The sequence below is a fragment of the Callithrix jacchus genome, chromosome 7 (genome assembly GCF_049354715.1).
Source record: "Callithrix jacchus isolate 240 chromosome 7, calJac240_pri, whole genome shotgun sequence".
Lineage (NCBI taxonomy): Eukaryota > Metazoa > Chordata > Mammalia > Primates > Cebidae > Callithrix > Callithrix jacchus.
The window spans coordinates 146783219-146809402 of record NC_133508.1 but is presented as its reverse complement, the minus strand read 5'-3'; the positions used below and the strand labels follow the sequence as shown (position 1 = coordinate 146809402).

The following is a 26184-nucleotide window of genomic DNA, read 5'->3' as shown; positions in this document are numbered from 1 at the left end:
ATAATTGGTCACAAGGAATAATCTGAGACAAGGTCAACTGTATATAACAGTTTTAGGTTCTAAACTAACACGCATCAACAGGGCAACACCAAGTCTTTAGAAATATGTACAAAATCCATGAGGAACCACATTAAAAAAATCACATCTTAGGCTAGGAGACAGCAAATGCCTGCTTCTGTAAATGAGGTGTCATTTTCATTTTCCCATCAATACATTTGTTTATATATTGTCTATATGGCTGCTTTCCTACTAAATGGCAGTTGGGCAGTTGCAAAAGAGACCATATGGCCTGCAAAGCGTAAAATACTTTCTATCTGGCCCTTTACAGAAAAAGTTTGCCTGCCTCTGTCTTAGGCAGTTAAATCTGTTAAGAAATAGCCCAGACTGAATTTTTTTTTTTTTTTAGACGAAGTCTTGCTCTGTCACCAGGCTGGAGTACAGTGGTGCAATCTCGGCTCACTGCAACCTCTGCCTCCTGGGTTCCAGCGATTCTCCTGCCTCAGCCTCCCGAATAGCTGGGACTACAGGTGCCTGCCACCACACCGAGCTAATTTTTTGTATTTTTAGTAGAGACCAGATTTCACTATGTTGGCCAGGATGGTCTTGATCTCCTGACCTGTGACCCATCTGCCTCAGCCTCCCAATGTGTTGGGATTATAGGTGTCAGCCACCATGCCTGGACTGTGATTCTTACATTAGACACGCTACTCATCAAATAAAATGTACAAGCACTAACAAGTATACACCATAGATGCTGGCATTGTAGCTCAAGGATAAGAATAAAAATGTGATAGCTGATATTTGAGTAACCAATACATTGTCGGGGACAGTGACAAGCACATAAATCCCTCAACATTTACTCCCACAACCCTTAGAGGGTACAGTTAACTGCCCTAAGTCAGTGCCGCCTCCACACATACCTGGTTCACTCATTTCTCCTGTCCTAAGTTGATAATTTCAGTGTCCTCCAATTAACCCAACACTTGAACACTTCAGTTCCTAGACTTCTGATTTAGTGTTCTCCTTCACTTCAGCCTTAACCATCTGGCTCTCATGGTTATAGTCTAACCTCTTGTTATCTTCATAGAAATGCCTTTTCCAGTTCTTTGCCCATTCTTTTCTTTGCCCATTTTTGAATCAAGTTGTTTTCTGTTGAGTTTTAGGAGTTCTCTATATATTCTGGATATTAATCCCTTATTGGATATGTGATTTCCAAATATTTTATCTTGGTTGCCTTTTTTGTTTTTTTTTGAGACAGAGTCTTGTTCTGTTGCCAGGTTGGAGTGCAGTGGCACAATCTCAGCTCACTGCCTCAGCCTCCTGAGTAGCTGGGATTACAGGCACATGCCACTACGCCCAGCTATTTTTAGTAGAGATGGGGTTTCACCATGTTGGCCAGGATGGTCTCAAACTCCTGACCTTGTGATCCGCCTGCCTTGGCAGAAGCTGACAGAACTCCTTTCCGTTTTTGGATGGAACAGTTTGAGAAGGCATGGTGTTAGTTCTTTAAATGTTTGATAGAATGCACCAGTAAAGCTATCGGGTCCAGGGCTTTTATCAGGTTTTCTGTTACTGATGTAACCTCCTTCTTATGGTGTATTTTCTGTTTCTTCATCATTTCTTCTTGGTAAGTTTGTATTTCTAGTAATTTGAATCTTCTTTTAAAATTAGTCTGTCTAGCCAAAAGTTTGTCAATTTTGTTAATCTACTTTCAAAAAGTCTTGGCTTCATTGATTTTTTCTATTTTTTTCTGTTCTGCATTTTATTTATCTCTGCTATAATCTTTATTTTTCTTTCCTTCTGCTAGTTTAGGGTTTTGTTCTTTTTTCAGTTCTTTATGTTGTAAAGTTAGATTGTTGACTCAAGATCTTTTGTTACTGTAAACATTTACAGCTATGAATTTTCCCCTTGGCACTGCCTTTGCTGTGTCCCATACGTTTTAGTATATTTTTTTATTTGTCTCTATTTTACAATTTCCATTGTGATGTCTTTCATGGATTAGTCGTTTTAGAGTCTGTTTAATTTCCACAAATTTGTGTTTTCCCCGTTTTCCTTTTGTTACTGCTTATTTTATCCCATGGGGTCAGAGAAGGTACTTTTTATGTTTTAAATCTATTGAGAATTTATGGCCTAACGTGGACTGACCTGAAAATGTTCCATGTGCACTTAAAACGACTGTGCATGCTGCTGTTGTTGGTGGAGTGTGCCATATACACGTGTTAGACCTAGTTGGCATACTCTGTTTTTCAGATCCTCCATTTCCTTATCTTCCGTCTAGTTGTCCTATCCATTAATGAGCACAGGATATTGAATTCCTCAACTGTTTTTGTAGAACTCTCCATTTCTCCCTTCAATTCTGTTAATTTTTGCTTCAGATATCTTGATGATTTGTTATATATCTTTAGTATTCCTTGAATCTACTGAGACCACTGCTACTTTTTACTTCACACCTTTCATTTCTTTATTTTCCTTCTTACAGCCTGGATTCTAAAGTCCATTATTAAAATCACTTCTTGGCACATGTCTTCAACTACCAGTCTCTCCCCTATATCCAGTTCTCCTGGCAAAATATCAGTCTTGGTTTATCTCTCTGCCTCAAGCAGCTGGTTATGACTGGATAAAATACACAGCTTCACTCACCAGTTTTGCTTCCAGTGACTGAGCTTCAGGTGGGGTTTTAAAAAATTTTTTGAGACCGAGTTTCACTCTTGTTGCCCAGGCTGGAGTACAATGGTGCAATCTCAGCTCACCACAGCCTTTGCCTCTCAGGTTCAAGTGGTTCTCCTGCCTCAGCCTCCCGAGTAGCTGGGATTACAGGGGTGCGCCACCATGCCCGGATAATTTTTTTTTTTTTTTTTTTTTTGAGAAGGAGTCTCACTCTGTCACCTGGGCTGGAGAGCAGTGGTGTGATCTCAGCTCACTGCAACCTCCACCTCCCGGGTTTAAGCAATTTTCCTGCCTCAGCCTCCCGAGTAGCTGGGATTACAGGCATGTGCCACCATGCCCGGATATTTTTTTTTCTTTTTTTTTGAGAAGGAGTCTCACTTTGTCACCTGGGCTGGAGAGCAGTGGTATGATCTTGGCTCACTGCAACCTCTGTCTCCCAGGTTCAAGCAATTTTCCTGCCTCAGCCTCCCCAGAAGCTGGGATTACAGGTGCCCACCACTATGCTCAGCTAATTTTTTGTATTTTTAGTAGAGATAGGGTTTCACCATGTTGGCCAGGCTAGTCTTGAAACCTTGGCCTCCCAAAGTGTTGGGATTACAGGCATAAGCCACCACGCCCAGCCTAATTTTGTATTTTTAGAAGAAACAGGTTATCCGTCTGCCTCTGCCTCCCAAAGTGCTGGATTACAGGCGTGAGCCACTGCACTGGGCCTCAGGTGGGTTCTTAGTACAGCACAGTATTCTTAAAACTTTTCCACTAGTTTCAGTTTCTCTAAGTCAACTATTTCTCACTTCCTTTCTCTTCAAATTTATAGTGCTCCCCAACCCCAATCTTAATGAATGACTCTACACTTCTTTGGTGAGAAAATAAAAGCAGCCAGAGAGAATTCCTACTTGCTCCCATCTCCAAATCTGTACTCTGCTTTCTCTGTCACCTACATAAAAACTGTTCTTCAATTATCCCAGACTTACGTACATCACCGGCTCCCTTCTCTACTTGACTATTTCTGTCTGTAAACTCTATTATCACCCAAAATAAGAAAAAAATTTTTTGCCTTATACTTCTTTTCTAGCTAATAGTCCACTGAACTCATTAAAGTTTTCTATATTTACTATATCCTCTTTCACACTTCCTATTTTCTCACCCCACTCAATCCTTTGTCCCCACCATGCCACTGAAACAGTATCTTTCAAAATTATTAATAAACTCCATGTTACCAAATCTAGTAGGTTCAGTTATCATCTGACTCAGGTTCTTAGCAACATTTGCCACAGCTGAACATTGCTTAAGATACATTCTTCACTTGATTTCCACCACATCGCATGCTCGGGGTATCCTTCGAACTCTCCGGCTATTGCTACTTTGCCAGCTCATCTTCCTCCATCTACCTAGTAAATTCTGAAATGCTCAGGGCTGAGTCTTGGACCTCTTTCTGTCCTATTCTTTAGGTAATTTCTTTCCAGGGCTCTCCCAAATTTATTCTCCCTTGGGCTCCAGATTTGACATCAAATTGCCTATTTAACACCTCTACTTCACTGTCTATGCCAGTCTCACCTGCCCTTCCTTGAACTGGCTAACAGCTTACCAAATTGAACATGTCTAAAACAGAACTCTTGCTTTTTCTCCCCAAACTTGTTTCTCCTCTAGTTATCTCCGTTTCAGTAAATAGAATCATTCATTTCCCAGTTGCTCAAGGTATAAGTCATTCTTGATTCTCTCTTCCCCTGAAACCCTCTATCCAATTTATTAATAGGTCCTGCCAACTAACCATAAGATATAACTGATGTAATAACTAGTAATACAGCCCTGTGCTGACTGCTTCTCACTGTCCCCACTAGAGCCCACATCACCAATATTGTTTGCCTGCATCACTGTGCTATCTTTCTGACTGGTTTTCATACTAACAGTCTTGCCACTCTACATTCTTCTATCAGTAGCCAGCATCCTTTTTGAGGACACTTCCAGTACCTCCCTAATACATCTAAAACACAAGACTTCATTGTGGCCTCCAAGAGCCTATATAATCTAGGCCCTGATTACCTCTCCATCATCATTTTATACCTCTCTTCCCCCTTCCCCTCCTCATCCCATGCGTCACATTTGCCATTCCTTGAACTGGCTAAGCTTTTATATCCAAGAGGGGACTTGCTGCCTCTGCATGGAATATTCTTTCTCTAAATACTCACATGGCTGACTGCTTTGCTGCATTCAGCTTCACTGTATTCATGTCTGTTCAAATGACAATCCAGAAAGGTCTTCTCTAACCCTATCTAAAACAGACACTCCGCCACCACCACCTTTGCTTACCCACTGTTCCTTTTTCCTCCTCTAAAGTTCTTCATAGCAAGTACGATTACCTAATACAACACACATACACACACTGTCTCTCTCTATATATATATACACACACACACACGTACCCCCTCCTGCGTCCTAAAATGTAAGATCCTTTAAAAAATTTAGTGCATCCTCAGTGCCTAGAATAGCTCCTGAAACATAATCAGTGTTCAATAAATTTTACTGAATGATGGACAAAATAAGCCCTTCCTGAATGACAATTATAACACTGCCAATGTTCTCGATGGTACCTGAGCTGTATGTAGAATGAAAAAAACATACTGACATACTTGACATTTTACAAGGATGTCAAAGAAATCTTCATCAGCATCTTTGTTGTCATTAGTCATCAGGTGGCTAAGTACTGACTGGCTGTTGTTTTGTGTTAGACGAAGCCCTGGCAAATTATTGAAACTGGCCCTCTGGTCATCCAGACGGCGGCTCTGTGAGCTGGCAAGAAGGTCCAAAAACTCATCCGTGTTGGGGGATACCACAGGAACAGATGGTGCTGAGAACGGAATAAAGCCAGGGGTTAAAAAAATCCCTAAGCACATTTATTATATACCTAGATCTTTTTGGCCTTGCTAGTCCCAGTACCTGCCCTGCCCTCCAGCTATAGCGCTGACACTGATGTTGGCTAGATAGGTGCGGTTTTTATTGGTGGGAGGGAATAATGAGCCTCAGAGTACTTCAAATGACCCACTTGGAGGTTACTCAGATTTGGTTGTATTTATCTGTTTAATGCTTACTCAAAATGTGACTATAAGACATGTGACTAGATTTTAGAAGGTGAATGAACTGTTTTTCTTACATCATTTTTCAGACCAGGATGTATGGGACAGTGTTTTTTATTCCATGCTCTGGATATAAATCATCTAGCAAACTAACAGTTAAGTGCTGCTGGCAAGTCTTGGTCTATGGTATAAGAAATCTTTTGGTAGCTGAAATATAAAAATTTAAGTAACCTATTTTAGCCCTTTCTAAGTCAGCCAGGTCTTAGCCTCAGCCTTGGCCATAGGTTCCTCTTCAGTCTGTCTTCATTTTTCTTTTTTAATCCAGATATGAAATATTGACATTTTATATATAATCACAAGGTATGTATAACTATCTTTCCTCCTCATTTTTATTTTTAAAAATAAAAATATTTATATTTATATTTAGGCTGGGCATGGTAGCTCATGCCTGGAATACCAGCACTTTGGGAGGCTAAGGCAAGAGGATCACTTGAGGCCAGGAGCTCAAGACCAGCCTGGACAACACAGCAAGACCTCGTCTCCACAAAAAACATAAAAGAAATTGGCTGGGCATGGTGGTGTGTGCCTGTAGTTCCAGCCACTTGGTAGACTGAGGTAGGAGGATCACTTGAGCACAGGGGTTTAAGGCTGCACTGACTATGATCAAGCCCAGGCACTCCAGCTTAGCTAACAGCAAGATCTTGTCTCTAAATAAATAAAACCAGATTTTATTTTTATATATGTTTTAGACATAGGTTCTAACTATGTTGCCCAGGCTGGAGTGCAGTGGCTATTCACAAACACAATCATTGCAAACTATAGCCTCGAACTCCTGGCCTCAGTGATCCTCCCACTTCAGCCTCCTAAGTAGCTGAGACTACAGGCATGCAGCACCACACCTGACTCACAGTAACATTTTCCCCAAAAGATTTTTCAAAGAAAAGTAGGGAGGTAGTATGATATAGTTATGAAAGCACACTGGACTAAAAACACAGATATACTTCAAGGAACTGAAAAAACCTTGTGTGAACTGTATAAACAGCAGCATTTCAGATACACCTGGATTCAGGCTCATTTATCATATCTCCTATAACTAAAGTCTCAGAAATAAATCACAAGCATATCAAAGAGAACTTTTAAAACTGGGGGAGAAACAGAGATGACTCACTTTTTAGCATCATTTTGGGGGGAGTAGAAGAAGTTGCTGTTGAAGCTGTATGGCAGTTCTTTTCTTGTAAACAACATCTCTGATCATCCATCCTATTGCTTTGAAATCGGCTTAATAAGTCAAAGAACCCTTCATCGCCAATAGTATCTGCACTGATTTTCTAAAATATTGAGAGGAAGTCCAGTTCATTTGAAATATGCCAGTATTATCTTTAGATCATCAGTGAACATCATGATTCATTCAAATACAAAAAGTAAAGGATAAGGATTAAAATAAAAAAATTAAAAATTTAAATTGACCTTTTTAAAAAAGAATACAAGATGGAAAATATTGGTAATAAAAGGCTATTTTAATCCAACTAACAAAAAGCACTTCTAGTTTTTCATTCCTGTTTCTAAGGCTAAAGAAACATACCTCAGACTTAAGAGAACTGCTACAGATACTGAATTATGCACACACTGGTGATACAGGCCTGTACTTCAGGCTCCACATTCAGTCCTAAATATTATAATACAGTGGAATTTAAATATACTTATCTCTTTGTAAGAGCTGTTTAAGAAAGAAAACAGGTGTATTTTCCTAGCATAGTGATTTCTAAGGTCTTTTTATTATATTAGATTTGAAGATCTTGAAAAAATACAAACTTCAAATAAATGAATATTTGTGAGGAGAGGAAGACCTGTATTCTTCATTTGGAAGGCTTCAAAACTGAAATGATGAACGCAATGTCTAATACAAGTAATTATTTTTTTTTCATAATGATGTATAATAGAAGCACATATACAAAAAATGTTACGGGCCTGAGGAGGACAGAGGAACTAACTTTTAGGAGAAATAGGGAAATTTTCACAGCATTTATTTGTGTTGGCTCCTTAAGAATGAGTAGGCATTTGCAGGTGAGAGATGTTTCATACTAGTTAATATGCAGTCCAAAAAGTTTGTAGTATTAAAGAGATGATGAACTGAAGGGTAGGGGTAGGTACAGAGGAAGAAAGAGGCCTTTGTAAGCAATACTAACAAATGTAGACTTTATCCTAAGTGAAATAAGATGAGCAATGGCAGTAGTCAATTTTAATCAGTTTTGTTTAGATATAATAATGAAGGCAGGGAGATCAGTTCAGGTACCTATTGAAATCTAGGTAATAGAGTAAGAACGAGGCTAAGACACAGTAGTGGATTTTTTTTTTCTTTTTTTGAGAAGTCTTGCTCTGTCATCCAGGCTGAAGTACAGTGGTGCAATACTGGCTTACTGGAACTTCTGCCTCCTGGGTTAAAGCGATTCTCTTGCCTCAGCCTCCAGGGCTTCACCATCTTGGCCAGGATGGTCTCAATCTCTTGACCTCATAATCCACCCGCCTTGACCTCCCACAGTATTGGGATTACAGGTGTGAGCCACCGTGCCCATCTGACTTTATTTTTTATTATTTATTTTCTTTGAGATGGGTTCTCCCTTTGTCACCCAGGTTGGAGTGCAGTGGGGCAATCTCAGCTCACTGCAACCTCTGCCTCCCATGCTCAAGAAGCCCTCCCACCCCAGTCTCCTGAGTAGCTGGGACCACAGGTGTGTGCCACCACACCCAGCTAATTTTTTGTATTTTTGGTAGAGACGGGGTTCCACCATATTGCCTAGGCTGGTCTCAAACTCCTAAGTTGAGGAGATCTCCCACCCTGACCTCCCAAAGTGCTGGGATTACAGACATGAACCACTGTGCCCAGCAGAGAAATGGATTTGGAAATGGAAGTACCTTCTTTGTAACCTACTTTGATCCTTTTATCAGATTACAGGGTAGCTGCCTTAGAGATTTCCCAATACTTATGAGTAAACCCATGGTATTTTAATTTCTAAATAAATTAACTGATTGCTATGATCATTTTACTTTTTTTTTTTTTTTTTTTGAGACACAATCTCGCTCTGTTGCCCAGGCAACAGTGTTGTACAGTGGCATGATCTCAGTTCACTGCAACCTCCACCTCCTGGGCTCTGGGACCATAGGCGCACACTACCATGCCCAGCTAACTATATATTTTTTGGTAGAGACAAGAGTTTAATCATGTTGCTTAGGCTCATTTTTCATCAAAAGTTTGTAATTCTATCATTATAGTTTCAATAATGTGATTAATAGAAGTAGATGCTAACAGACACACTTCATTCTAAACTAATATTTAAAAATCCTCGAGCATCTGAATTTAATTTGTCTGTCTTCTGAGCTGAGTAGAGGGTAGTTTTACTGGGAGACAATGCAGTGAAATAACTGGTAGTATTTTTCCAAACAATAGTTACTCAAATAAATAATTATTGGCCAAGCGTGATGGTTCATGCCCACAATCCCAGCACTTTGGGAGACCAAGGAAGGTCAATCACTTGAGGTTAGGAGGTAAAACCCCATCTCTACTAAAAATACAAAAATTAGCTGGGCATGGTGACCCCCACCTGTAATCCCAGCTACTCGGGAGGCTGAGGCAAGAGAATCGCTTGAGCCCGGGAGGCAGAGGTCGCAGTGAACTGAGATTGCACGACCATACTCCAGCCTGGGTGACAGAGTGAGATTCTGTCTTGAAAAAAAGAAAAAGAAATAATTATTGTCCAATACAGTGGAGCAGTTTATCTACTAGGACAGTAATTATCATTTCTAGTTCTGAATAAGATAGAAAAGATAGGCAACTATGAATACAAAGATATTTTATGTTAAATGTCTAATTTAAATTACTAAAAATCCAGTATCAATACAAGAAAACCCAAATGTAGGTGCTCAAAACACAATACTTGAAAAAAAAATCTATTTTAAACATACCCTCTGAGAATTTGGAATTCGGTGGTCAATAGAATTACTGGCATCTTGGAGAACTTTAGTGGAAGAATTAGTTTTGTATTTTTTCCCCTTCAGTCTGTTGACAAAGAGTAGCTTTGCAGAAGGTTTGGCAATAAGAGGTTTTTGCTTAGCAAGAATTTCACTGTTCCAGTTCTGTACCTAAAAATATTACAAATGGAAAGTAGGTGAAAAAACATCTCCCAAGCCCCAGCTCTCTTCCGGTTTCCCATAATATTAATCTGACATATTCACGTATTTACTATTGGGGGAGAGAGGAAGAATTTTAGATCTCTTTAAAAAAAGATCTTTTAGTATACTGCACTATTTTCAAGAGCTTATGCCCAGTGCATACTGTGGATTCCTCATTATCAAAATATTAAAATGCTGGTTTTTAAGAACCTAAAATAAGAAAGCAAGATTTGCCAAAACCCTATAAAAGTAAAATATGAATGGTCAGAGAAGGAGCCAAAGTTTTACTCTAGACGTGAGCTACTTAAAAAATCTGTTACAACTGGAAATTTTAGATGGAGAATTTTTAATCATAAAAATATCTAAAACATAGTAGTAATTTTTAATAAAATGGTTTGTGTTTATGAATACCATACTATATTATCAATAGGCAAAATCAATTTAATAGGTCTAGATCTGGTTTAAATACATATGACAACCTACAAATAAGTACCATTTATCGAGCGCAATGGAAAAATACACACTACATACAACAGCTCTGACGTTTGCAGCTTTAATGGTGTCTTAAATGTTCACAAGTAACTCTAAAGGTTCATGCCATGTAGTAACTTTAGTGACACATTTTTTCATAGGTAAAATTTACAGTCAAATGCACAGATTTAAGTCTATGACTGGAAGCCATATAACCCCTACTCCAAACAATACATAGAACATTTCCATCAACCCAGAAAAGTGCCCATAATGCACAAATTGAAGTAAATGTACAGGGGAGTGAGACATGTAGCTGGGCATGGTGGCTCACACTTGTAATCCTAGCTACTCAGGAGGCTGAGACGGGAGGATTGCTTGAGCCCAGGAGTTCGAGGCTAGCCTGGATAACAGTGAGAACCCATATATATGTATGTGTATATGTGTGTGTGTGTGTGTGTGTGTGTGTGTGTGTATGTGTGTGTGTGTATGTATTGCTGTTTTTAAAACATGTAGCTAGTAAGTGAACCAACACATTGATTCCTTTTCACATAGAGGTCATAAGGGAAAGTTATTTACTACAGTGATTTCATGGTCTTTTGTTTAGAGAAAAGGAAAATGGTCCTTGATGTGAGAATATAAAGCTGCACCCAAAACCCAAGAAGAAAAATTGAAAATGCTTCCTAAACATTTATTTGAACCTCTCAACAATACTGAAAACAAGAATAGAGGGCCAAGCAATGTCTTAAAAACTGTGAAGAAAAATTATTTCTAACCAAGAATTCTATAGTCAGCAAAATTATCAAATGTGAGGTTAGTAAAGACATTTTCACATATCCAAATTCAGGCATCAAAGCCTCAAAAGTTCCCTCCCACTGCATACTCTCCCAGGAAGCCTCTTAACCTAGAAATCTTCCTTTTTCCTTACATATGTTTCTTTACTTTGTTGAGAATAATGAAGTCTTTGACAGCTTTTATGAGGAAATGAAACCAATACAAAGAACTAATTCCACTTAAACGTATTTGAAACTAAAGATAGAATTTTATCAGTTGACTCTTAGAGAATTACAAAGTCTAATCTGGTCAGCTTCTTGCATAACACTGCTAGTACCAGCACATAGGTAGGCAGAAGATAGATTATTTTTGCTACTTATTAGTATGCTCCTAAAAGAAAAACATAGACTAAAATTGCCTTAAAAGCTTTTTTAAAAACATAATATGTGGATTTAACAAATTTATATTTGAGAACCACTCAGAGAACAGCTGGACGTTTTGGGAGAATCACAAAGTCCTTCAAAAATTACTAGAGTTTCCAAATAACTCTGTGAATGACTGGAATAAAAATATCTTGGATATGATTCTAACACAATTTTATATGTTGGTTTTTTGAAGACTATTCACACATAAACTATCATTATTGAAAAATATGTTATAATAGGGCAGAAGAATATTTAATGACATGGAAAGATGTTCCTTTTTGTTTCTTTTTTTTTGGAGACAGGGTCTCACTCTGTCATTCAGGCTGGAGTGCAGTGACACAATCATGGCTTATTGCAACCTCCACATCCCAGGCTCAAATGATACTCCTGCCTCAGCCTCCCAAGTAGCTGCGACTACAGGCACGTGCCACCAAGCCCAGCTAGTGTGTGTGTGTGTGTGTGTGTGTGTGTGTGTGTGTATATATATATATATATTTTTTTTTTTTTTTGGTAGAAACAGGGTTTTGCCATGTTGCTCAGGCTGGTCTCAAAATCCTGGGTTCAAGTTATCTGTCCACCTTGGCCTCCCAAAGTGCTAGGATTACAGGTATGAGCCACTGTGCCCAGTTGGAAAGATATTCTTGATAGAATTACCTCATATTATAGTGTCTACAACATCCATATGAAAATGCCAGATGAATAGATGCCAAAATAACTGTAGTTACAATCAGGAGGCAGGATTACTGATTATCTTGATTTCTGTGTTCAAATTTTCTAAAGTTGCTGTAATGAAGATATTTTATAAAAAGTATTTTAAAAAATATACCACAGCTGGCACAGTGGCTCACAGCTATACCAGCAACTCAGAAGGCTGAGGCAGGAGGATTGCTAAAGGCCAGGAGTTCAAGACCAGTTTAGACAACACAGTGAGAGACTGTCTCTGAAAAAGTAAAACACTTAGCCAGGCATGATGATGTACACCTGTAGTCCCAGCTACTGGGGAGGCTGAGCCAGGAGGATCGCTTGAGCCCATGGCTCTACTGCACTACTGCACTCCAGCCTAGGAGACAGAGAGAGATCCCAACTCTAAAATAAATAAATAAAATAAATTTAAAAAAATACACACAAAAGAATAAGAGCCTATTTGACAATGTAATATTCAGTTAAAAGGAAATGGAAGAAAGTAGCCTTGATGTGTTCTTCAGTAACCTGTTTCCAATTATGAAGTCCCTTCCCTTTTACTATGTACCACCTCCCCCAAGAAAAAGCCTAGGGAAGATGTATCTTCAATACAAAAGTACTTGTTTTAAAAAAAAAAATGCTTTTCAAGGATGCAGCTAGAAAAACAACTCTCCTCTTAATCATAGATTTGATTCATCTTGGCAATAACGTTGCTATGATGTTGGGGAAAAAGAGCTTGTTTTGATCTTCCTGATCTCTTAAAAAAAAAAATACATTTACATGGTAAACAATTCAAACTGATATATAAATTATTTCTAGCCTAACCCAGACACTCAGTCCTCTTCTCAGAAGCAATAATGGTTAGCCAGTTTCTTACATATTCTTCCAGGAATGTTTTATGAATCTACAAAAGAAATATATGCAGGCATTTTTCTTAAACAGATGGCAGCATACTATATGCATTCTTTTTGCACTATACTTTTTCTGATTTTTTTTAAGGCAAATTTTTAAGTGGCATCTATATAGGGCAAGCCTTATTTAAATTATTTCATTAAATTAAAAGTTACTAAAACATGTTATAATAGTTCATGCAATTTAAAACATAAAAACCGCCACCCACCTTTTCCGGTGTTAACTTCATAAGTTCCATATTTTCCATACTATGCCGGCGTCCCAACTTGGGGCGTACACCTTTGTTTAAAAAAAATCAATTCAAATAAACCAGGGAGCCCTTAAGAGTACAAGATCAGCATCATTACATCATTCAGTTCTAAAGTCTGATACACAAACCCATATGAAAGGAGAAAACATGGACAAATATGTATTCTTCCAAGAAGAATAATTTTCCATACCAGCTACACAAAAATAGAATATACATTCCCCTCTCAGATGCTTTGATGTAAGGAAGTTACATTTTGGTTGGAAACTCTCACTGGTTACTAAATCACCCTTTGCTTTGAAAAAGGCATTTTATAACAACTGGTTTTATACTATCCACAGAGTTTCAAAAATAACAAACTATAGAGTAGTTTACTCCTTATAACATAATGAAAAGGCTGTAGGCCTTCAATTGTGTGAAAATAATTAAACTACCCACCCCCACTACTATGCTGTTACTCCTTTCTAAGTTACCCCTTTCCATTTAAAGATCTCATTAGAGGGCAGACTTACTACCAGTCAGAAAACAAATAAACAAGACCTCAATTTTTTTTTCAGTAAAATTATTAGACAATTTCCATATCCATTCAATCTTTTACAGTAAGCAGTATTTAAAAAGGCATAAGAAATACCTAATACTCAGCTTAAAAAATGAAACATTATGAACACATTAAACTCCCTCATAATTTCCCTTGTCTTCCCTGTACTTTTATGCATTTTCATTACAAATGTATGTTTCTCTTAGCAATATAGCATCTGCGGGTTTTGAAACATTTAAAAATGGTATCATACTGTATGTATTCTGCAACTAGCCTTGAGAAGTCTTATGTTTGTGAGATTCATCCAAGTTATATGTATACCTTAATTCATTTTCATTGCCTTTTTAGGCAAAGGTTTTATACCAACTGGTTTATACCATCCACACAGTCTCAAAAATAACAGACTGTAGAGCGGACTAGGAAATTATCCATTTTACTAGTGACAGATATTTAGGTTGCTTCCAACTTTTTGCTATGATAAACAGTACTGCAGATACTCTTGGAAATGTCTCTCAGTGTACATGAACAAGCATTTCTTCCAGTTTGGTGGATATCAGGAGTATGTAACTGGGAGTGGAACAGGAGTGGAACAGCTGGATCATACAGTTGGAACATTGAACAGTACACAAATAGCCCATAAATATATGAAAAGATATTTAACTTCATCTCATCAGCAAAAATCACAGTGGAGTACTATTAGAAACCTATAAGGTGAACAAAAATTACTACCAGTATTAAAATGATGTGCAGTAACTTCACCAGAATGTTGCTGGATTGTACTTTGGAGTTTACCAATTTCTATCCCATCAATACCACATAAGAGTTTCCATTACCCCACATCATTTTAATACTGGTAGTAATTTTTGTTCATCTCATAGGTTTCCAACGGTACTCCACTGTGATTTTTGCTGATGAGATGAAGTTAAAAGTCTTCTCATATATTTATGGGCTATTTGTGTACTGTTCATTACCATATTGGCCAAGGTGGTCTCGAACTCCTGACGTCCAGTAATCTGCCCATCTTTGACTCCCAAAGTGTTGGGATTACATGCATAAGCCACCATGCCTGGCCAGTCCCTGACCTCTTTTTTGAGAAGGGGTCTTGCTCTGTTGCCCAGGCTGGAGTACAGTGGCACAATCACAGCTCATTGCAGCTTTGACTTCTTGGGCTAAGCGATCCTGCCACCTCAGCCTACCAAGTAGCTGTGACTATAGGCATGCAACACCATGTTCAACTTATTTTTGATACAGACAGGGGTCTCCCTATGTCACCCAGGCTGGTCTTGACTCCTGGATGCAAGCGATTCTGCTTCTTTATTTCCTTTGTTTTTTGTTTTTTGAGACAGTCTCACTCTGTTACCCAGGCTGGAGTGCAGTGGTATGATCTTGGCTCCCTGCAAACTCTGCCTCCCAGGTTCAAGAGGTTCTCCTGCCTCAGCCTTTTGTATCTTAAGTAGAGATGGGGGTCTTACCATGTTGGCTAAGCTGTGATCCACCTGCCTTGGCCTCCCAAAGTGCTGGGATTACAAAGGTGACCCACTACACTCAGCCAACCTTCTTCATTTCTAGTAAGACCTTTTGCCTTAAAGTACTTTTTTATCTGATATTAATACACTATACTGGCTGTCTTTTGGTTAGTTTTGCATGATGAATCTTCTATCCTTTTATTTTGGGGCTTATTTATATATAATTTATATATACTTTTTAAATAAAAATACACACACACACACACTTTTTTTTTTTTTTTTTTGACATGGAGTTTCGCTCTGTCACCCAGGCTGTAGTGCAGTGATGTGATCTCAGCTCACTACAACCTCTGCTCCCGGGTTTCAGCGATCCTCCTACCTCAGCCTCCTGAGTAACTGAGACTACAGGTACGTGCCACCACACCTGGCTAATTTTTGTATTTTTAGTAGAGACGGGGTTTCACCATGTTGGCTAGGCTGGTCTTGAACTCCTGACCTTGTAATCCACTGGCCTCCACCTCCCAAAGTGCTGGGATTACAGGTGTGAGCCACTGCCCCTGGCCTACTTTTCTTGTATTGTTCTTGTCCAGTTTGGATATCAGGGTTACATGGTTCTCAGAAAGACTGACAAAAGTATTTCTACTTATTCAGTTGCCTATAAAATTTTTGTGTAAAGTGTTATAATTAGTTGTCTTAAGTGGCTGGTTTACCTCACTTGTAAAACCATCTGGGCCAGGTATTTTCCTAGTGGGAAGATTTTAAGTTACTTATTTAATTTTTTAAATAATTTTAGCCATTAGCATGCCATTCACATTACATTCTACCATTAGATCAGTTTTGGTAACTTGCTTTTCCAGAAATTGCCCATCTCTCCTAGATTTTCAAATATTTTATCATAACGTTATTCAGAATCTCTTTTTAATCTCTGCATATTTATTATGCCCCTTTTATTTTTGAGCAATCTTGCTCTAGATATAATTAGTCAAAATTAAACAATTTGTAACCAAATTTTGATTTGAAAAAAAATCTCTACTGAATCTTTGTTTTAATTCTATTAAATTCTGCTCTGTATTAATTTTTGCCTTCTTTCAGTTTTTCTTTACTTTTTAAGCTAGATATTTAGCTCATTTTCAGCCTTTTTCCTTTTTAAATACAACACACACTTTGCTCTAATACCAATGTAAATCATGCGCCACAAAATTGAAACAGTATTTTTATAATTCAGTCCTATTTTTTCTTTTCTTTTTTTCCCGAGATGGATTTTCGCTTTTGTTGCCCAGGCTAGAGTGCAATGGCATGATCTAGGCTCACAGCAACCTTTGGCTCACTGCAACCTCCACTTCCTGGGTTCAAGCAATTCTTCTGCCTCAGCTTTCCAAGTAGCTGGAATTACAGGCATGTACCACCACGCCCAGCTAATTTTTTTTTTTTTTTTTTTTTTTTTTGAGATGGAGTTTCACTCTTGTTACCCAGGCTGGAGTGCAATGGTGCGATCTCGGCTCACCGCAACCTCCGCCTCTTGGGTTCAGGCAATTCTCCTGCCTCAGCCTCCTGAGTAGCTGGGATTACAGGCACATGCCACCATGCCCAGCTAATATTTTGTATTTTTAGTAGAGATGGGGTTTCTTCATGTTGGTCAGGCTGGTCTTGAACTCCCGATCTCAGGTGATCTGCCCACCTCCAGCCTCCCAAAGTGCTGGGATTATAGGCATGAGCCACCGAGCCTGGTCTTCTAAGTTATCTTCTAACTTTAAGATTTCTTTTTCAATCTATAAGTTACTGAGAAGTGTGTTAAGTTTTCAGATGAATGTTATATACGTTATCTTAATTTCTAAATTAATTGCACTGTGCTCAGGGCATGTGTGATGTAGATGTGATACAAATACTTTTAAATTTGTTGAGATCTGCTTTATTTTCAGTTTTTCGTGAATGTTACATGAATGCTTAAAAATAATGTGAATTGAGTGGTTAGGTATTTCCATTAAATCGGTAGTTTTCACTTTTAAGCTGTGACCTCATATTAAAAAATACACATATATACCTAGGACAGACATACAACAAAATCTTCACACAACAGTTTTATATATACATATACACATATGTGTGTAGATTTTTGGGGTTTTTTTGAAGGTAGGTTCTCCTCTGTTGCCCAGGCTGGAGTGCAATGGCACAATCATGGCTTACTATAGATTCGACTTCCTGGGTTGAAGCTCCCACCTCAGCTTCCCGAGTAGCTGGGACCACAGGCTCATGCCACCATGGATGGCTAATTTAAAAAAACGTTTTGGAGAGATGGGGGTCTTCCTATATGCCCAGGCCAGTCTCAAACTCCCAGGCTCAAGTGGTCCTCCCAAGTTCTGGGATTATAGGCATGAGCCACTGCTCTGGCTCCTGTATGTGTATTTTTAATGCTAGCTGCAATCCATGGGCTGATTTTCTAACTCATTAAAGCGTCAGAGACATAGCTTGCAAAATATTGCATTAGATGAAGCCTATTAATTGTGTTGGTCAAATCTCTTATTATTGATGTCTGACTTCTGACTGATTTTTATCTATCAATTATTGAGGTGTGTTAACATCACAGTAAGACATAACTATCACATAAGACGGATTCTGGAGCCATAGTGACTAAGTTTAACTTCCATCTCTACCACTTACTACACAGGTAACCCTGTGGTTAGGAAATTTACCTAACCTCTATTGCCTCCATTTCTCCATCTGTAAATTAAGGATAACGGAAACTTAACTACTAGAATTGTTACAATTAAATAAGTTAAAACATGTAAAGCACTTAAATCAGTGCCTGGCACATCACAAGCACTCAATAAATGTTAGCTTTTCCCCCCCCCCTCAGGCCACCTAACCATTTTTGTTATTTTCGTTTTCACTTGTTATTTCTGTAAAGAACTGAACCCTGGGCACTACAAACTTAGAGGACAGAAAGATGAAGAGGAGAAAAGAGAATAAAGACAAGAGTGGCTGACGAGAAAAGTATAGAAATCCTGGAGGCTGAATGAAGAAGGTACTCTCAGAAGGGAATGATTGGCTATAGGAAACATTGCTGAGAAAAATCGAGTGAGCTGACATTGATGTATTTGGTAAAATGGAGGTTTGTGGTAACCTTGAAAGGTGGTTTCAGAGTCACAGAGAAGGCAAAGCCCAACGGGAGTGGGTTGAAGAGAGAATGGGAGGCAAGGAAGTAAAAACAATGAACAATTAGTATATTTCCAGGTTTTGTTATAGAAAAGAACAAAGGAACAGGTCTATAGCTAGAATGGTCCATGAAGCAAGCGACTGTTTTTGCTTTTTAAAGATGAGAGCTCTTATGGAATAACCTATATGAAAGTTCAACACAGAAAAACTTTTTGGCCCATAATTTAACCACAAAGCATGCAGTCACAAATTATTATATGGCTCACACTTCAGAACTTTTCACTAAATATTCTTTAAAAGTCTAAATCAGATGAGTAGTCATTAATTTCTTTTCCTTTTTTTTCATGACTTTCGAGAAAAAAATTTGAAAGAGAAAAGGTAGATTTATTACTTTCAACTTCAAAATATTTGTCAGTTTTTTTTTTTAGACTGAGAATTTCTTAAGCTTAGGAAAATGATCTCATACAGAATCACATACCGATGAAATTAAGAAATGTGAACCTAATCTTATTCCTTTTCTTTATAAGTAGACTTTTTTCACTCAAAAAGAGACATTATAGCAAGTTTCCTCTCGATAGAAATGTCAGACCAAATTGGCACCTGAGGAAGGCTTCCTAAAAATAGATTTTGCCACAAAAAAAAAAGAAAGAAAAATCTTAGATTTTTAGATTTATCTTAGATTTTTATCTTAGATTTTCTGAATTAAAAAAATAAAGTTCTAAGAAAGTTCACCTTGGAAATGACATGGGGGAAAAAGAACTAAACAGAAATCAAATATGTAAAACTGTATGAGATAAAAAGAATAAACAACATTTAAAAATTTTGGCACCTCCACATTTATAAATTTTTGAATGAGCTGATAGAGAATTTAAATGTATTTTTACAAAAGAAAAGAATGATACCATCACCATTCCTAAGTTCATGATAAAAACTTTAAAATAATGTTTTACATTTACAAATTATATGTTACATATAATTACATATTTATGTTTACAAATTAATGGAGCTGTGTACAACAAAAAAAGTATAAGTTGATCTTCCTATGTTATGTATTCTCTCTGAATATGGCAAACTTGTGATAAACAACTTTAAATATTGAGGATAAAAAAATTGCGTTTAAAAAGTCCTATTACTTACCACTCAAACTGCTGTCAATTTCATTATTTTCAGACATTATGGAGTTATTTGTGCTGTAGCTCAGACCAAGAACCATTTGAAGATCTGAGAGATTCAGTCGTGCTGTTAGTTCACCACTTTTATCCCCAACCTACAACCACAAACATTTATATGTTAGAGTAGTACTCAAAGACAAAGAATGCTGAAGATTATTTGTAAATGTAGTGAAACTACAGCTGGAAGAAAATATAGAGAAATGAAAATGGTATATTAGAATTATGAGACTGAATGAATATTTTTTTCCATTAATAGTTTTTTTAAAGAATATAGAAAGAAAAAATAATTTTCTAAAATATCACAGTAGGACATCTAATTGTACTCTTAATTCTTTAGTTCTCTAAACATTAGATTGCTCTCATTCTCTGGCATCATACTAAGTAATAACATAGATTATCCTGGCCACATTAATTTGGTATATGAATAAAATTTCCTTATTTTATTTCCATAGTATAATCGTTAACGTTTATTAAGCCAGCACCAGACATTATGCTAGGCACTTTTAATATATATTATCTCTAATCGTTCTAACACTTTGCAACCTAGACATTATTATTCCCCTTTTGCATATGAGAGAAATTGAGGCTCACAAAAGGTTTCCAAGCTCAAACAGCCAGCAAGTGGCAGAACTACAAGAAGCAGCCGTCCTTGATTCTAAGAACCATGCTTTTCCTTCAATACCATGCTACTTCTCCATGTAGACATTGGGGCAGAGTAGAGGCGTATTTTAGTACTCTCCTTCCATTTCCCCATGCCCAGCCTTACCTTCCTGTCTTCCTACAGCAAAGCCAACACAAACTTAACTGTGATCTCTACCTCAAAATGCTTTGTGGGGTTCTATGCCAAGAGAATGATATATAATCAAATTTATTATTCAGCCATATGATCAAACCAGAGAAATAATAGGGTTCCCTTTCCCAACCACTAATTTGTAAATTATAATAGCACAGACAGCATTTTTTTTGTTTCATACCTCTCTTGAAATTTCCAAGTGCTTTTCAGCAAAATGCATTGCTTGATCATGATTTCCTAGTGCTGTGTATGCATTTCCTAAGCTCCAACATGCTCTTCCTTCGCCAATTCTAAAACATTATTCAAAGCAAACATGCAGTTATTTGAAAAGAGGTCCTATGTAGAGAATAAAAGCTATCTAGCAGGAACTAAAGAAACCTTTGGATTGATTTGGTCTTTCATATAAAGAATATACAATCATGATATTACAGATATATTAAGATACCCAGATTAAAAAAAAAAAACTATATCCACATGATACTAAACTCATAGTCAAATATTAGAACATAGAAAACATTCTTTTAAAATATGAAATACATGCTCAAGTAATAAATCTCAAGGATAGGTATTCTGGTCCACACCCCATTTTCTTTCTCTAACAGCCCTACCAGGTAATCATCCAGTGTGTTTGAGCAGCAGAGGGTCTCACTACCTCTTCAGGTAGCATACTTCATTTTGAACTGCAAGGAAAAGTTCTCTCTCATACTTAGGTTAAAAAAAAAAATCTATCTTCTAAAGCAAACATTACAGACTAAATGCTGGCAAAAATATACTGTTTTTTTTTTTTTCATACAGTAAAACAAAACAACTGAATTAGCTACTAACATTTAAAAATCAGATTTCATATAAAACTCAGCACTTCCAGCTTCTCTTTAAAAGACAGGAAGATCTGGAAATAATGGATTCTTAGCCCCCTTCACACCAGGCATTATCTCTAAGTTCACCACAATTCCCACACTTATGTACTCATGAAGACTTTTTTTTTTGGCGATGGAGTCTCACTCTGTTACCAGGCTGAAGTGCAGCACGCCATGATCTTGACTCACTGCAAACTCTGCCTCCCGGGTTCAAGTGATTCTCCTGCCTCAGCCTCCCAAGTAGCTGGGATTACAGGCATGTGCCACCACGCCCACCTAATTTTTGTATTTTTAGTAGAGTCGGGGTTTCACCACATTGGTCAGGATGGTCTCGATCTCTTGACCTCGTGATCTGCCTGCCTTGGCCTCGCAAAGTGCTGGGATTACAGGTGTGAGCCACCATGCCTGGCCCATCAGGAAGACTTCTGAAGAGGTAATTGAGTTTGGGACCTAGTCACTGATCTTGGGCCAAGGGCATATGGAACCAGACTAATCCTCTATCACAGACTAGTCCTTCAAACAACAATATATAGAGGACATCACTGAAACAGAAAATTCCTATTAAGGAAAATAAAGGAGAAGAAACAAAGGAAAAACTCTAGGGATTCAATAATGCATCTATATTTTACCTTAGTTATGGCAAAAAGATGTAGAACATACCTATCATTCAGCTCTTGAGCAATTGCTAAGTGCTTCAGATGATAATCAATGGCCTTTTCATAGTCTTGAAGTAAAGTATATGTATTTCCAAGACTGTAACAAGACTGTGCTTCTACAGCTCGGTCTTTAAGCTGTCGAGCCAACAGTAGTGTCTTCCTACAAGAAGAAATTAATTCTTACCTAATGATTATTCTCAGTTTGGGCTATAAGAATCAGAAAATTAAACTCTCATTTTTCCTCTCTGCTGCCTTTAAATCTCCGAGAGCCTAATTTTCATATCCCATACTTTCTCCATTACTTTTAGACAAAATGAAAAGATGTTTTTGAAACACAGAAAGCAGATTCAAGACTTGCAGAATAAATTTGAGAATCCTAACAATTTACCAAAGAAGTATTGAAACATGACAAGAGTTTCTAGAGATTAACATAATTTTTTTTTTTTTTTTTTTGAGACGGAGTTTTCGCTCATTACCCAGGCTGGAGTGCAATGGCACGATCTCGGCTCATCGCAACCTCCACCTCCTGGATTCAGGCAATTCTCCTGCCTCAGCCTCCTGAGTAGCTGGGATTACAGGCACACAACACCATGCCCAGCTAATTTTTTGTATTTTTAGTAGAGACGGGGTTTTACCATGTTGACCAGGATGGTCTCGATCTCTTGACCTCGTGATCCACCCGCCTCAGCCTCCCAAAGTGCTGGGATTACAGGCGTGAGCCGCCGCGCCTGGCCAACATAATATCTTTAACATTAAAAAATACTTTCCCTGATTGAACGATCCAAGATGGCCGATTGCTAACATCTCAGGATTGCAGCTCTCAGTGAAAGCGCAGAGAACTAGAGCAGCCACACTTTCAGACAAATTCTGGTCGCTCACGGAGCAGAAGATCCCCAGTGGAGGAGTCACATGGGTCCCCAGCGTGACTCTTGTGGCCGGTGCAGCGGTTTCACTGGCACCTCAGCGCGGCAGCTCTCGGAGCAGAGTAAACAGGGCTGGCTCCCCTTCTGACCAAGGTTTGGAGGACCCACACAGGTCCCCAGCACGACTCCTGAGGCCGGCGCAGCGGCTGTGACGGCACCTCGGCGCGGCAGCTCTCGCACAGAGTAAACGAGACTGGTTCCCCTTCTGACCGAGGTTTGGAGCCCCGGAAAGGCAGAGTCGCCTATTACGGATACAAGAAGGAAGCCAGACAGGAGAATCCTGGGCAGAAAAGCACCATCAGTCTTAACGCCGCTGTTCTGGCCCTGGGAACTAACAACTTGGATGTCCACTCAAGAGACCAAATCTGAAAGTTGGTAATTTCAAAGACGACAGGAGGATAAATTTACAATGATGGGAAGAAACCAGCATAAAAAGGCTGAGAATACTCAAAATCAGAACGCCTCTCCCTCTAAAGATGATCACAGTTCCACATCAACAATGGAACAAGGCTTGATGGAGAACGAGCACATCCCAGTAACAGAATCATGCTTCAGGGAATGGATAATAAGAAACTTCTGTGAGTTAAAAGAACATGTTGTAGCCCAACGTAAAGAAACTAAGAACTTTGAAAAAAGGTTTGATGAAATCCTATTGAGAATAGACAACTTAGAGAGGAATATAAGTGAATTAATGGAACTGAAGAATACAATACAGGAACTCCGAGAAGTATGCACAGGTTTAAACACTCGAATTGTTCAAGCAGAAGAAAGGATATCAGAGGTCAAAGTCCAACTTAATGAAATAAAACAAGAAGACAAGATTAGAGAAAAAAGAATAAAAAGGAATGAGCAAAGTCTCCAAGAAATGTGGGACTATGTGAAAAGACCAAATTTACATTTGATAGGTGTACCTGAATGCCACGGAGACAATGAATCCAAGCTGGAAAATACCCTTCAGGATATTATTCAGGAAAATTTTCCTAAACTAGCAAAGCAGGTCAATATTCAACCCCAGGTAATACAGAGAACACCACAAAGATACTCTTCAAGAAGAGCAACCCCAAGGCACATAATCGTTAGATTCACCAGGGTTGAAACGAAGGAGAAAATACTAAGGGCAGCCAGAGAGAAAGGTCAGGTTACCCACAAAGGGAAGCCTATCAGACTTACAGCAGATCTCTCAGCAGAAACTTTACAAGCCAGAAGAGAGTGGGGGCCAATATTCAACATCCTCAAAGAACAGAACCTTCAGCCCAGAATTTCATATCCAGCCAAACTAAGCTTCACAACTGAAGGAAAAATAAAATCTTTTATGAACAAGCAAGTACTCAGAGATTTTATTACCACCAGGCCTGCTTTACAAGAGCTTCTGAAAGAAGCATTACACACAGAAAGAAACAACCAGTATTAGCCTTACTAAAAATATACCAAAAAGTAAAGAGCACCAACATAAAGAAGAATTTACATCAACGAAGGGATAAAACAGCCAGTTAACATCAAATGGCAGTAACCCTAAATTTAAATCGACTAAATCCCCCAATCAAAAGACACAGCCAAAACCCAATGGCATGTTACATCCAGACCTGTGTCACATGCAAGGATACACAAAGACTCAAAACAAAGGGATGGAGAAAGATTTACCAACCAAATGGAGAGCAAAAATAAATAAAAAGCAGGAGCTGCAATTCTCATATCAGATAAAATAGACTTTAAAGCAACAAAGATACAGTGGTAAAAGGATCAGTACAACAACAAGAGCTAACGATCCTAACACCCAGATACACAGAGACTTAGATTCAATGAGACAGAAAATTAATAAGGATATCCAGGACTCGAACTCAGATCTGGAACAAGTAAACTTAATAAATATTTATAGAGCTCTCCACTTCAAATACACAAAATATACATTCTTGTCAATACCACATCACACCTACTCATAGGTTTAAAAGAAACATTGGCCATTATTAATACCCATTTTTTTTGCAGAATAAAGCAATATTTCTGTTCACCCTCCCTCTCTGTCTTCCTCTTTCTTCCTCTCCTTTACTCATTTTTTTTCTTTCCTTCTCTCAAAAAACAAAACAAAACAAAAAACCTTTCCCTTTAGTACTGACAATAGCTAAAAGAGGCTTTTGTCCACATCTGTTTTCAGTCACACTGTCACCTTTGCATTGTCAAAATTTAAAATATTTAGGTAAAATTCTTATGTGTAGGGCATTAGTCACAAATTCATGAAAAATACTGAATACTGCATCTAAACCTTACCCAAATTCCACCTGCGTTATTGTCAGTGAAAAACTAGCATACCAGTTAAGAGCAGAGATCTTGGAGCTACGCTGGGTTTAAATCCCAACTGTGCCAAATTAGTAAGCTAAGGGCAAGGTCACTCAACCTCTCTGTATACCAGTCTCTTCATATATAAAATGCGGGAAATACCTCGAAGAACTTTTGTGAGGATTAAATGAATATATATAAAGTGCTTAGAACAGCTCTTGTGCTTAGTAGATACTATATAAATGTTAATGTGCTATTTTATTATTATCAGATTCAATAATTTAAATGACTCTCCCATCGTTTCTATCAAATAGTATAATTACTTCATATCATTTATAACTATATGACAAATTACTCTATGGTAACGTAGATTTTTTTTTAAGCAAGCACATCTAAAATTACATATTTAATGATGATACCTTCCAATTGGTCACCTTGGAAGGCTACCTACTTATTCGAATGTTGCCTGTCTTTTCAAATATTTTTGAAAGACTTTTGTAATTGCCTTCAGATCCAGTGGCATAATGCTTTCTGGCATATCATTATTCTTTGATGGTATAGTTGATTTGTAAATGATCAGAAATCTTTTTGGAACCAAATTCAATTACTAACATAAGTTTATCAAACTACTGCTTTGTATCCATAAGGCTATGGATCTGTAATGTTATGTCAGTCTTTTTGTTGGGCCCTGAAAACAATTCCAGGCTGGGTGTGGTGGCTCACGCCTGTAATCCCAGCACTTTGGGAAGCCGAGGTGGGCCGATCACTTGAGGCTGGGAGTTCGAGACTAGCCTTGCCAATGTGGTGAAACCCCATCTCTACTAAAAATACAAAAATTAGCTGGGTGTGGTGGTGGACACCTGTAATCTCAGCTGCTCAGGAAGCTGAGGCAGGAGAATTGCTTGAACCCAGGAGGTGGAGGTTGCAGTAAACCAAAATC

At 38.1% G+C, this 26184-nt stretch overlaps 2 protein-coding genes across 8 annotated transcripts in view; one reads left to right on the top strand and one right to left on the bottom strand.

The window, feature by feature from the left end:
- The window catches only part of CLCC1 (chloride channel CLIC like 1), a 46714-nt gene extending 27325 nt beyond the window's left edge, over window positions 1–19389 (top strand). For 2 of the 5 annotated variants that reach the window (XR_008473087.2, XR_013520316.1), the window contains exon 15: window positions 18322–18458. The gene's annotated coding sequence lies outside the window, so the exon portion shown is untranslated. Of the gene's footprint in view, window positions 1–406; window positions 5205–7523; window positions 7645–18321 lie in introns of those variants that run through there. The other 3 variants (XR_013520314.1, XR_013520317.1, XR_013520315.1) reach the window with 3 other exon arrangements.
- GPSM2 (G protein signaling modulator 2) overlaps window positions 1–26184 on the bottom strand; it is a 50570-nt gene that overhangs the window by 976 nt on the left and 23410 nt on the right. For 2 of the 3 annotated variants that reach the window (XM_002751165.6, XM_035252351.3), the window contains 7 exons: window positions 22052–22207; window positions 20716–20824; window positions 19707–19836; window positions 13374–13444; window positions 9699–9875; window positions 6907–7066; window positions 5295–5512 (listed from right to left, as the gene is read on the bottom strand). In XM_002751165.6, coding sequence (XP_002751211.1) covers window positions 5295–5512; window positions 6907–7066; window positions 9699–9875; window positions 13374–13444; window positions 19707–19836; window positions 20716–20824; window positions 22052–22207 — 1021 coding nt within the window. The remainder of the gene's footprint in view (window positions 1–5294; window positions 5513–6906; window positions 7067–9698; window positions 9876–13373; window positions 13445–19706; window positions 19837–20715; window positions 20825–22051; window positions 22208–26184) is intronic. The other variant, XM_009001816.5, reaches the window with a different exon arrangement.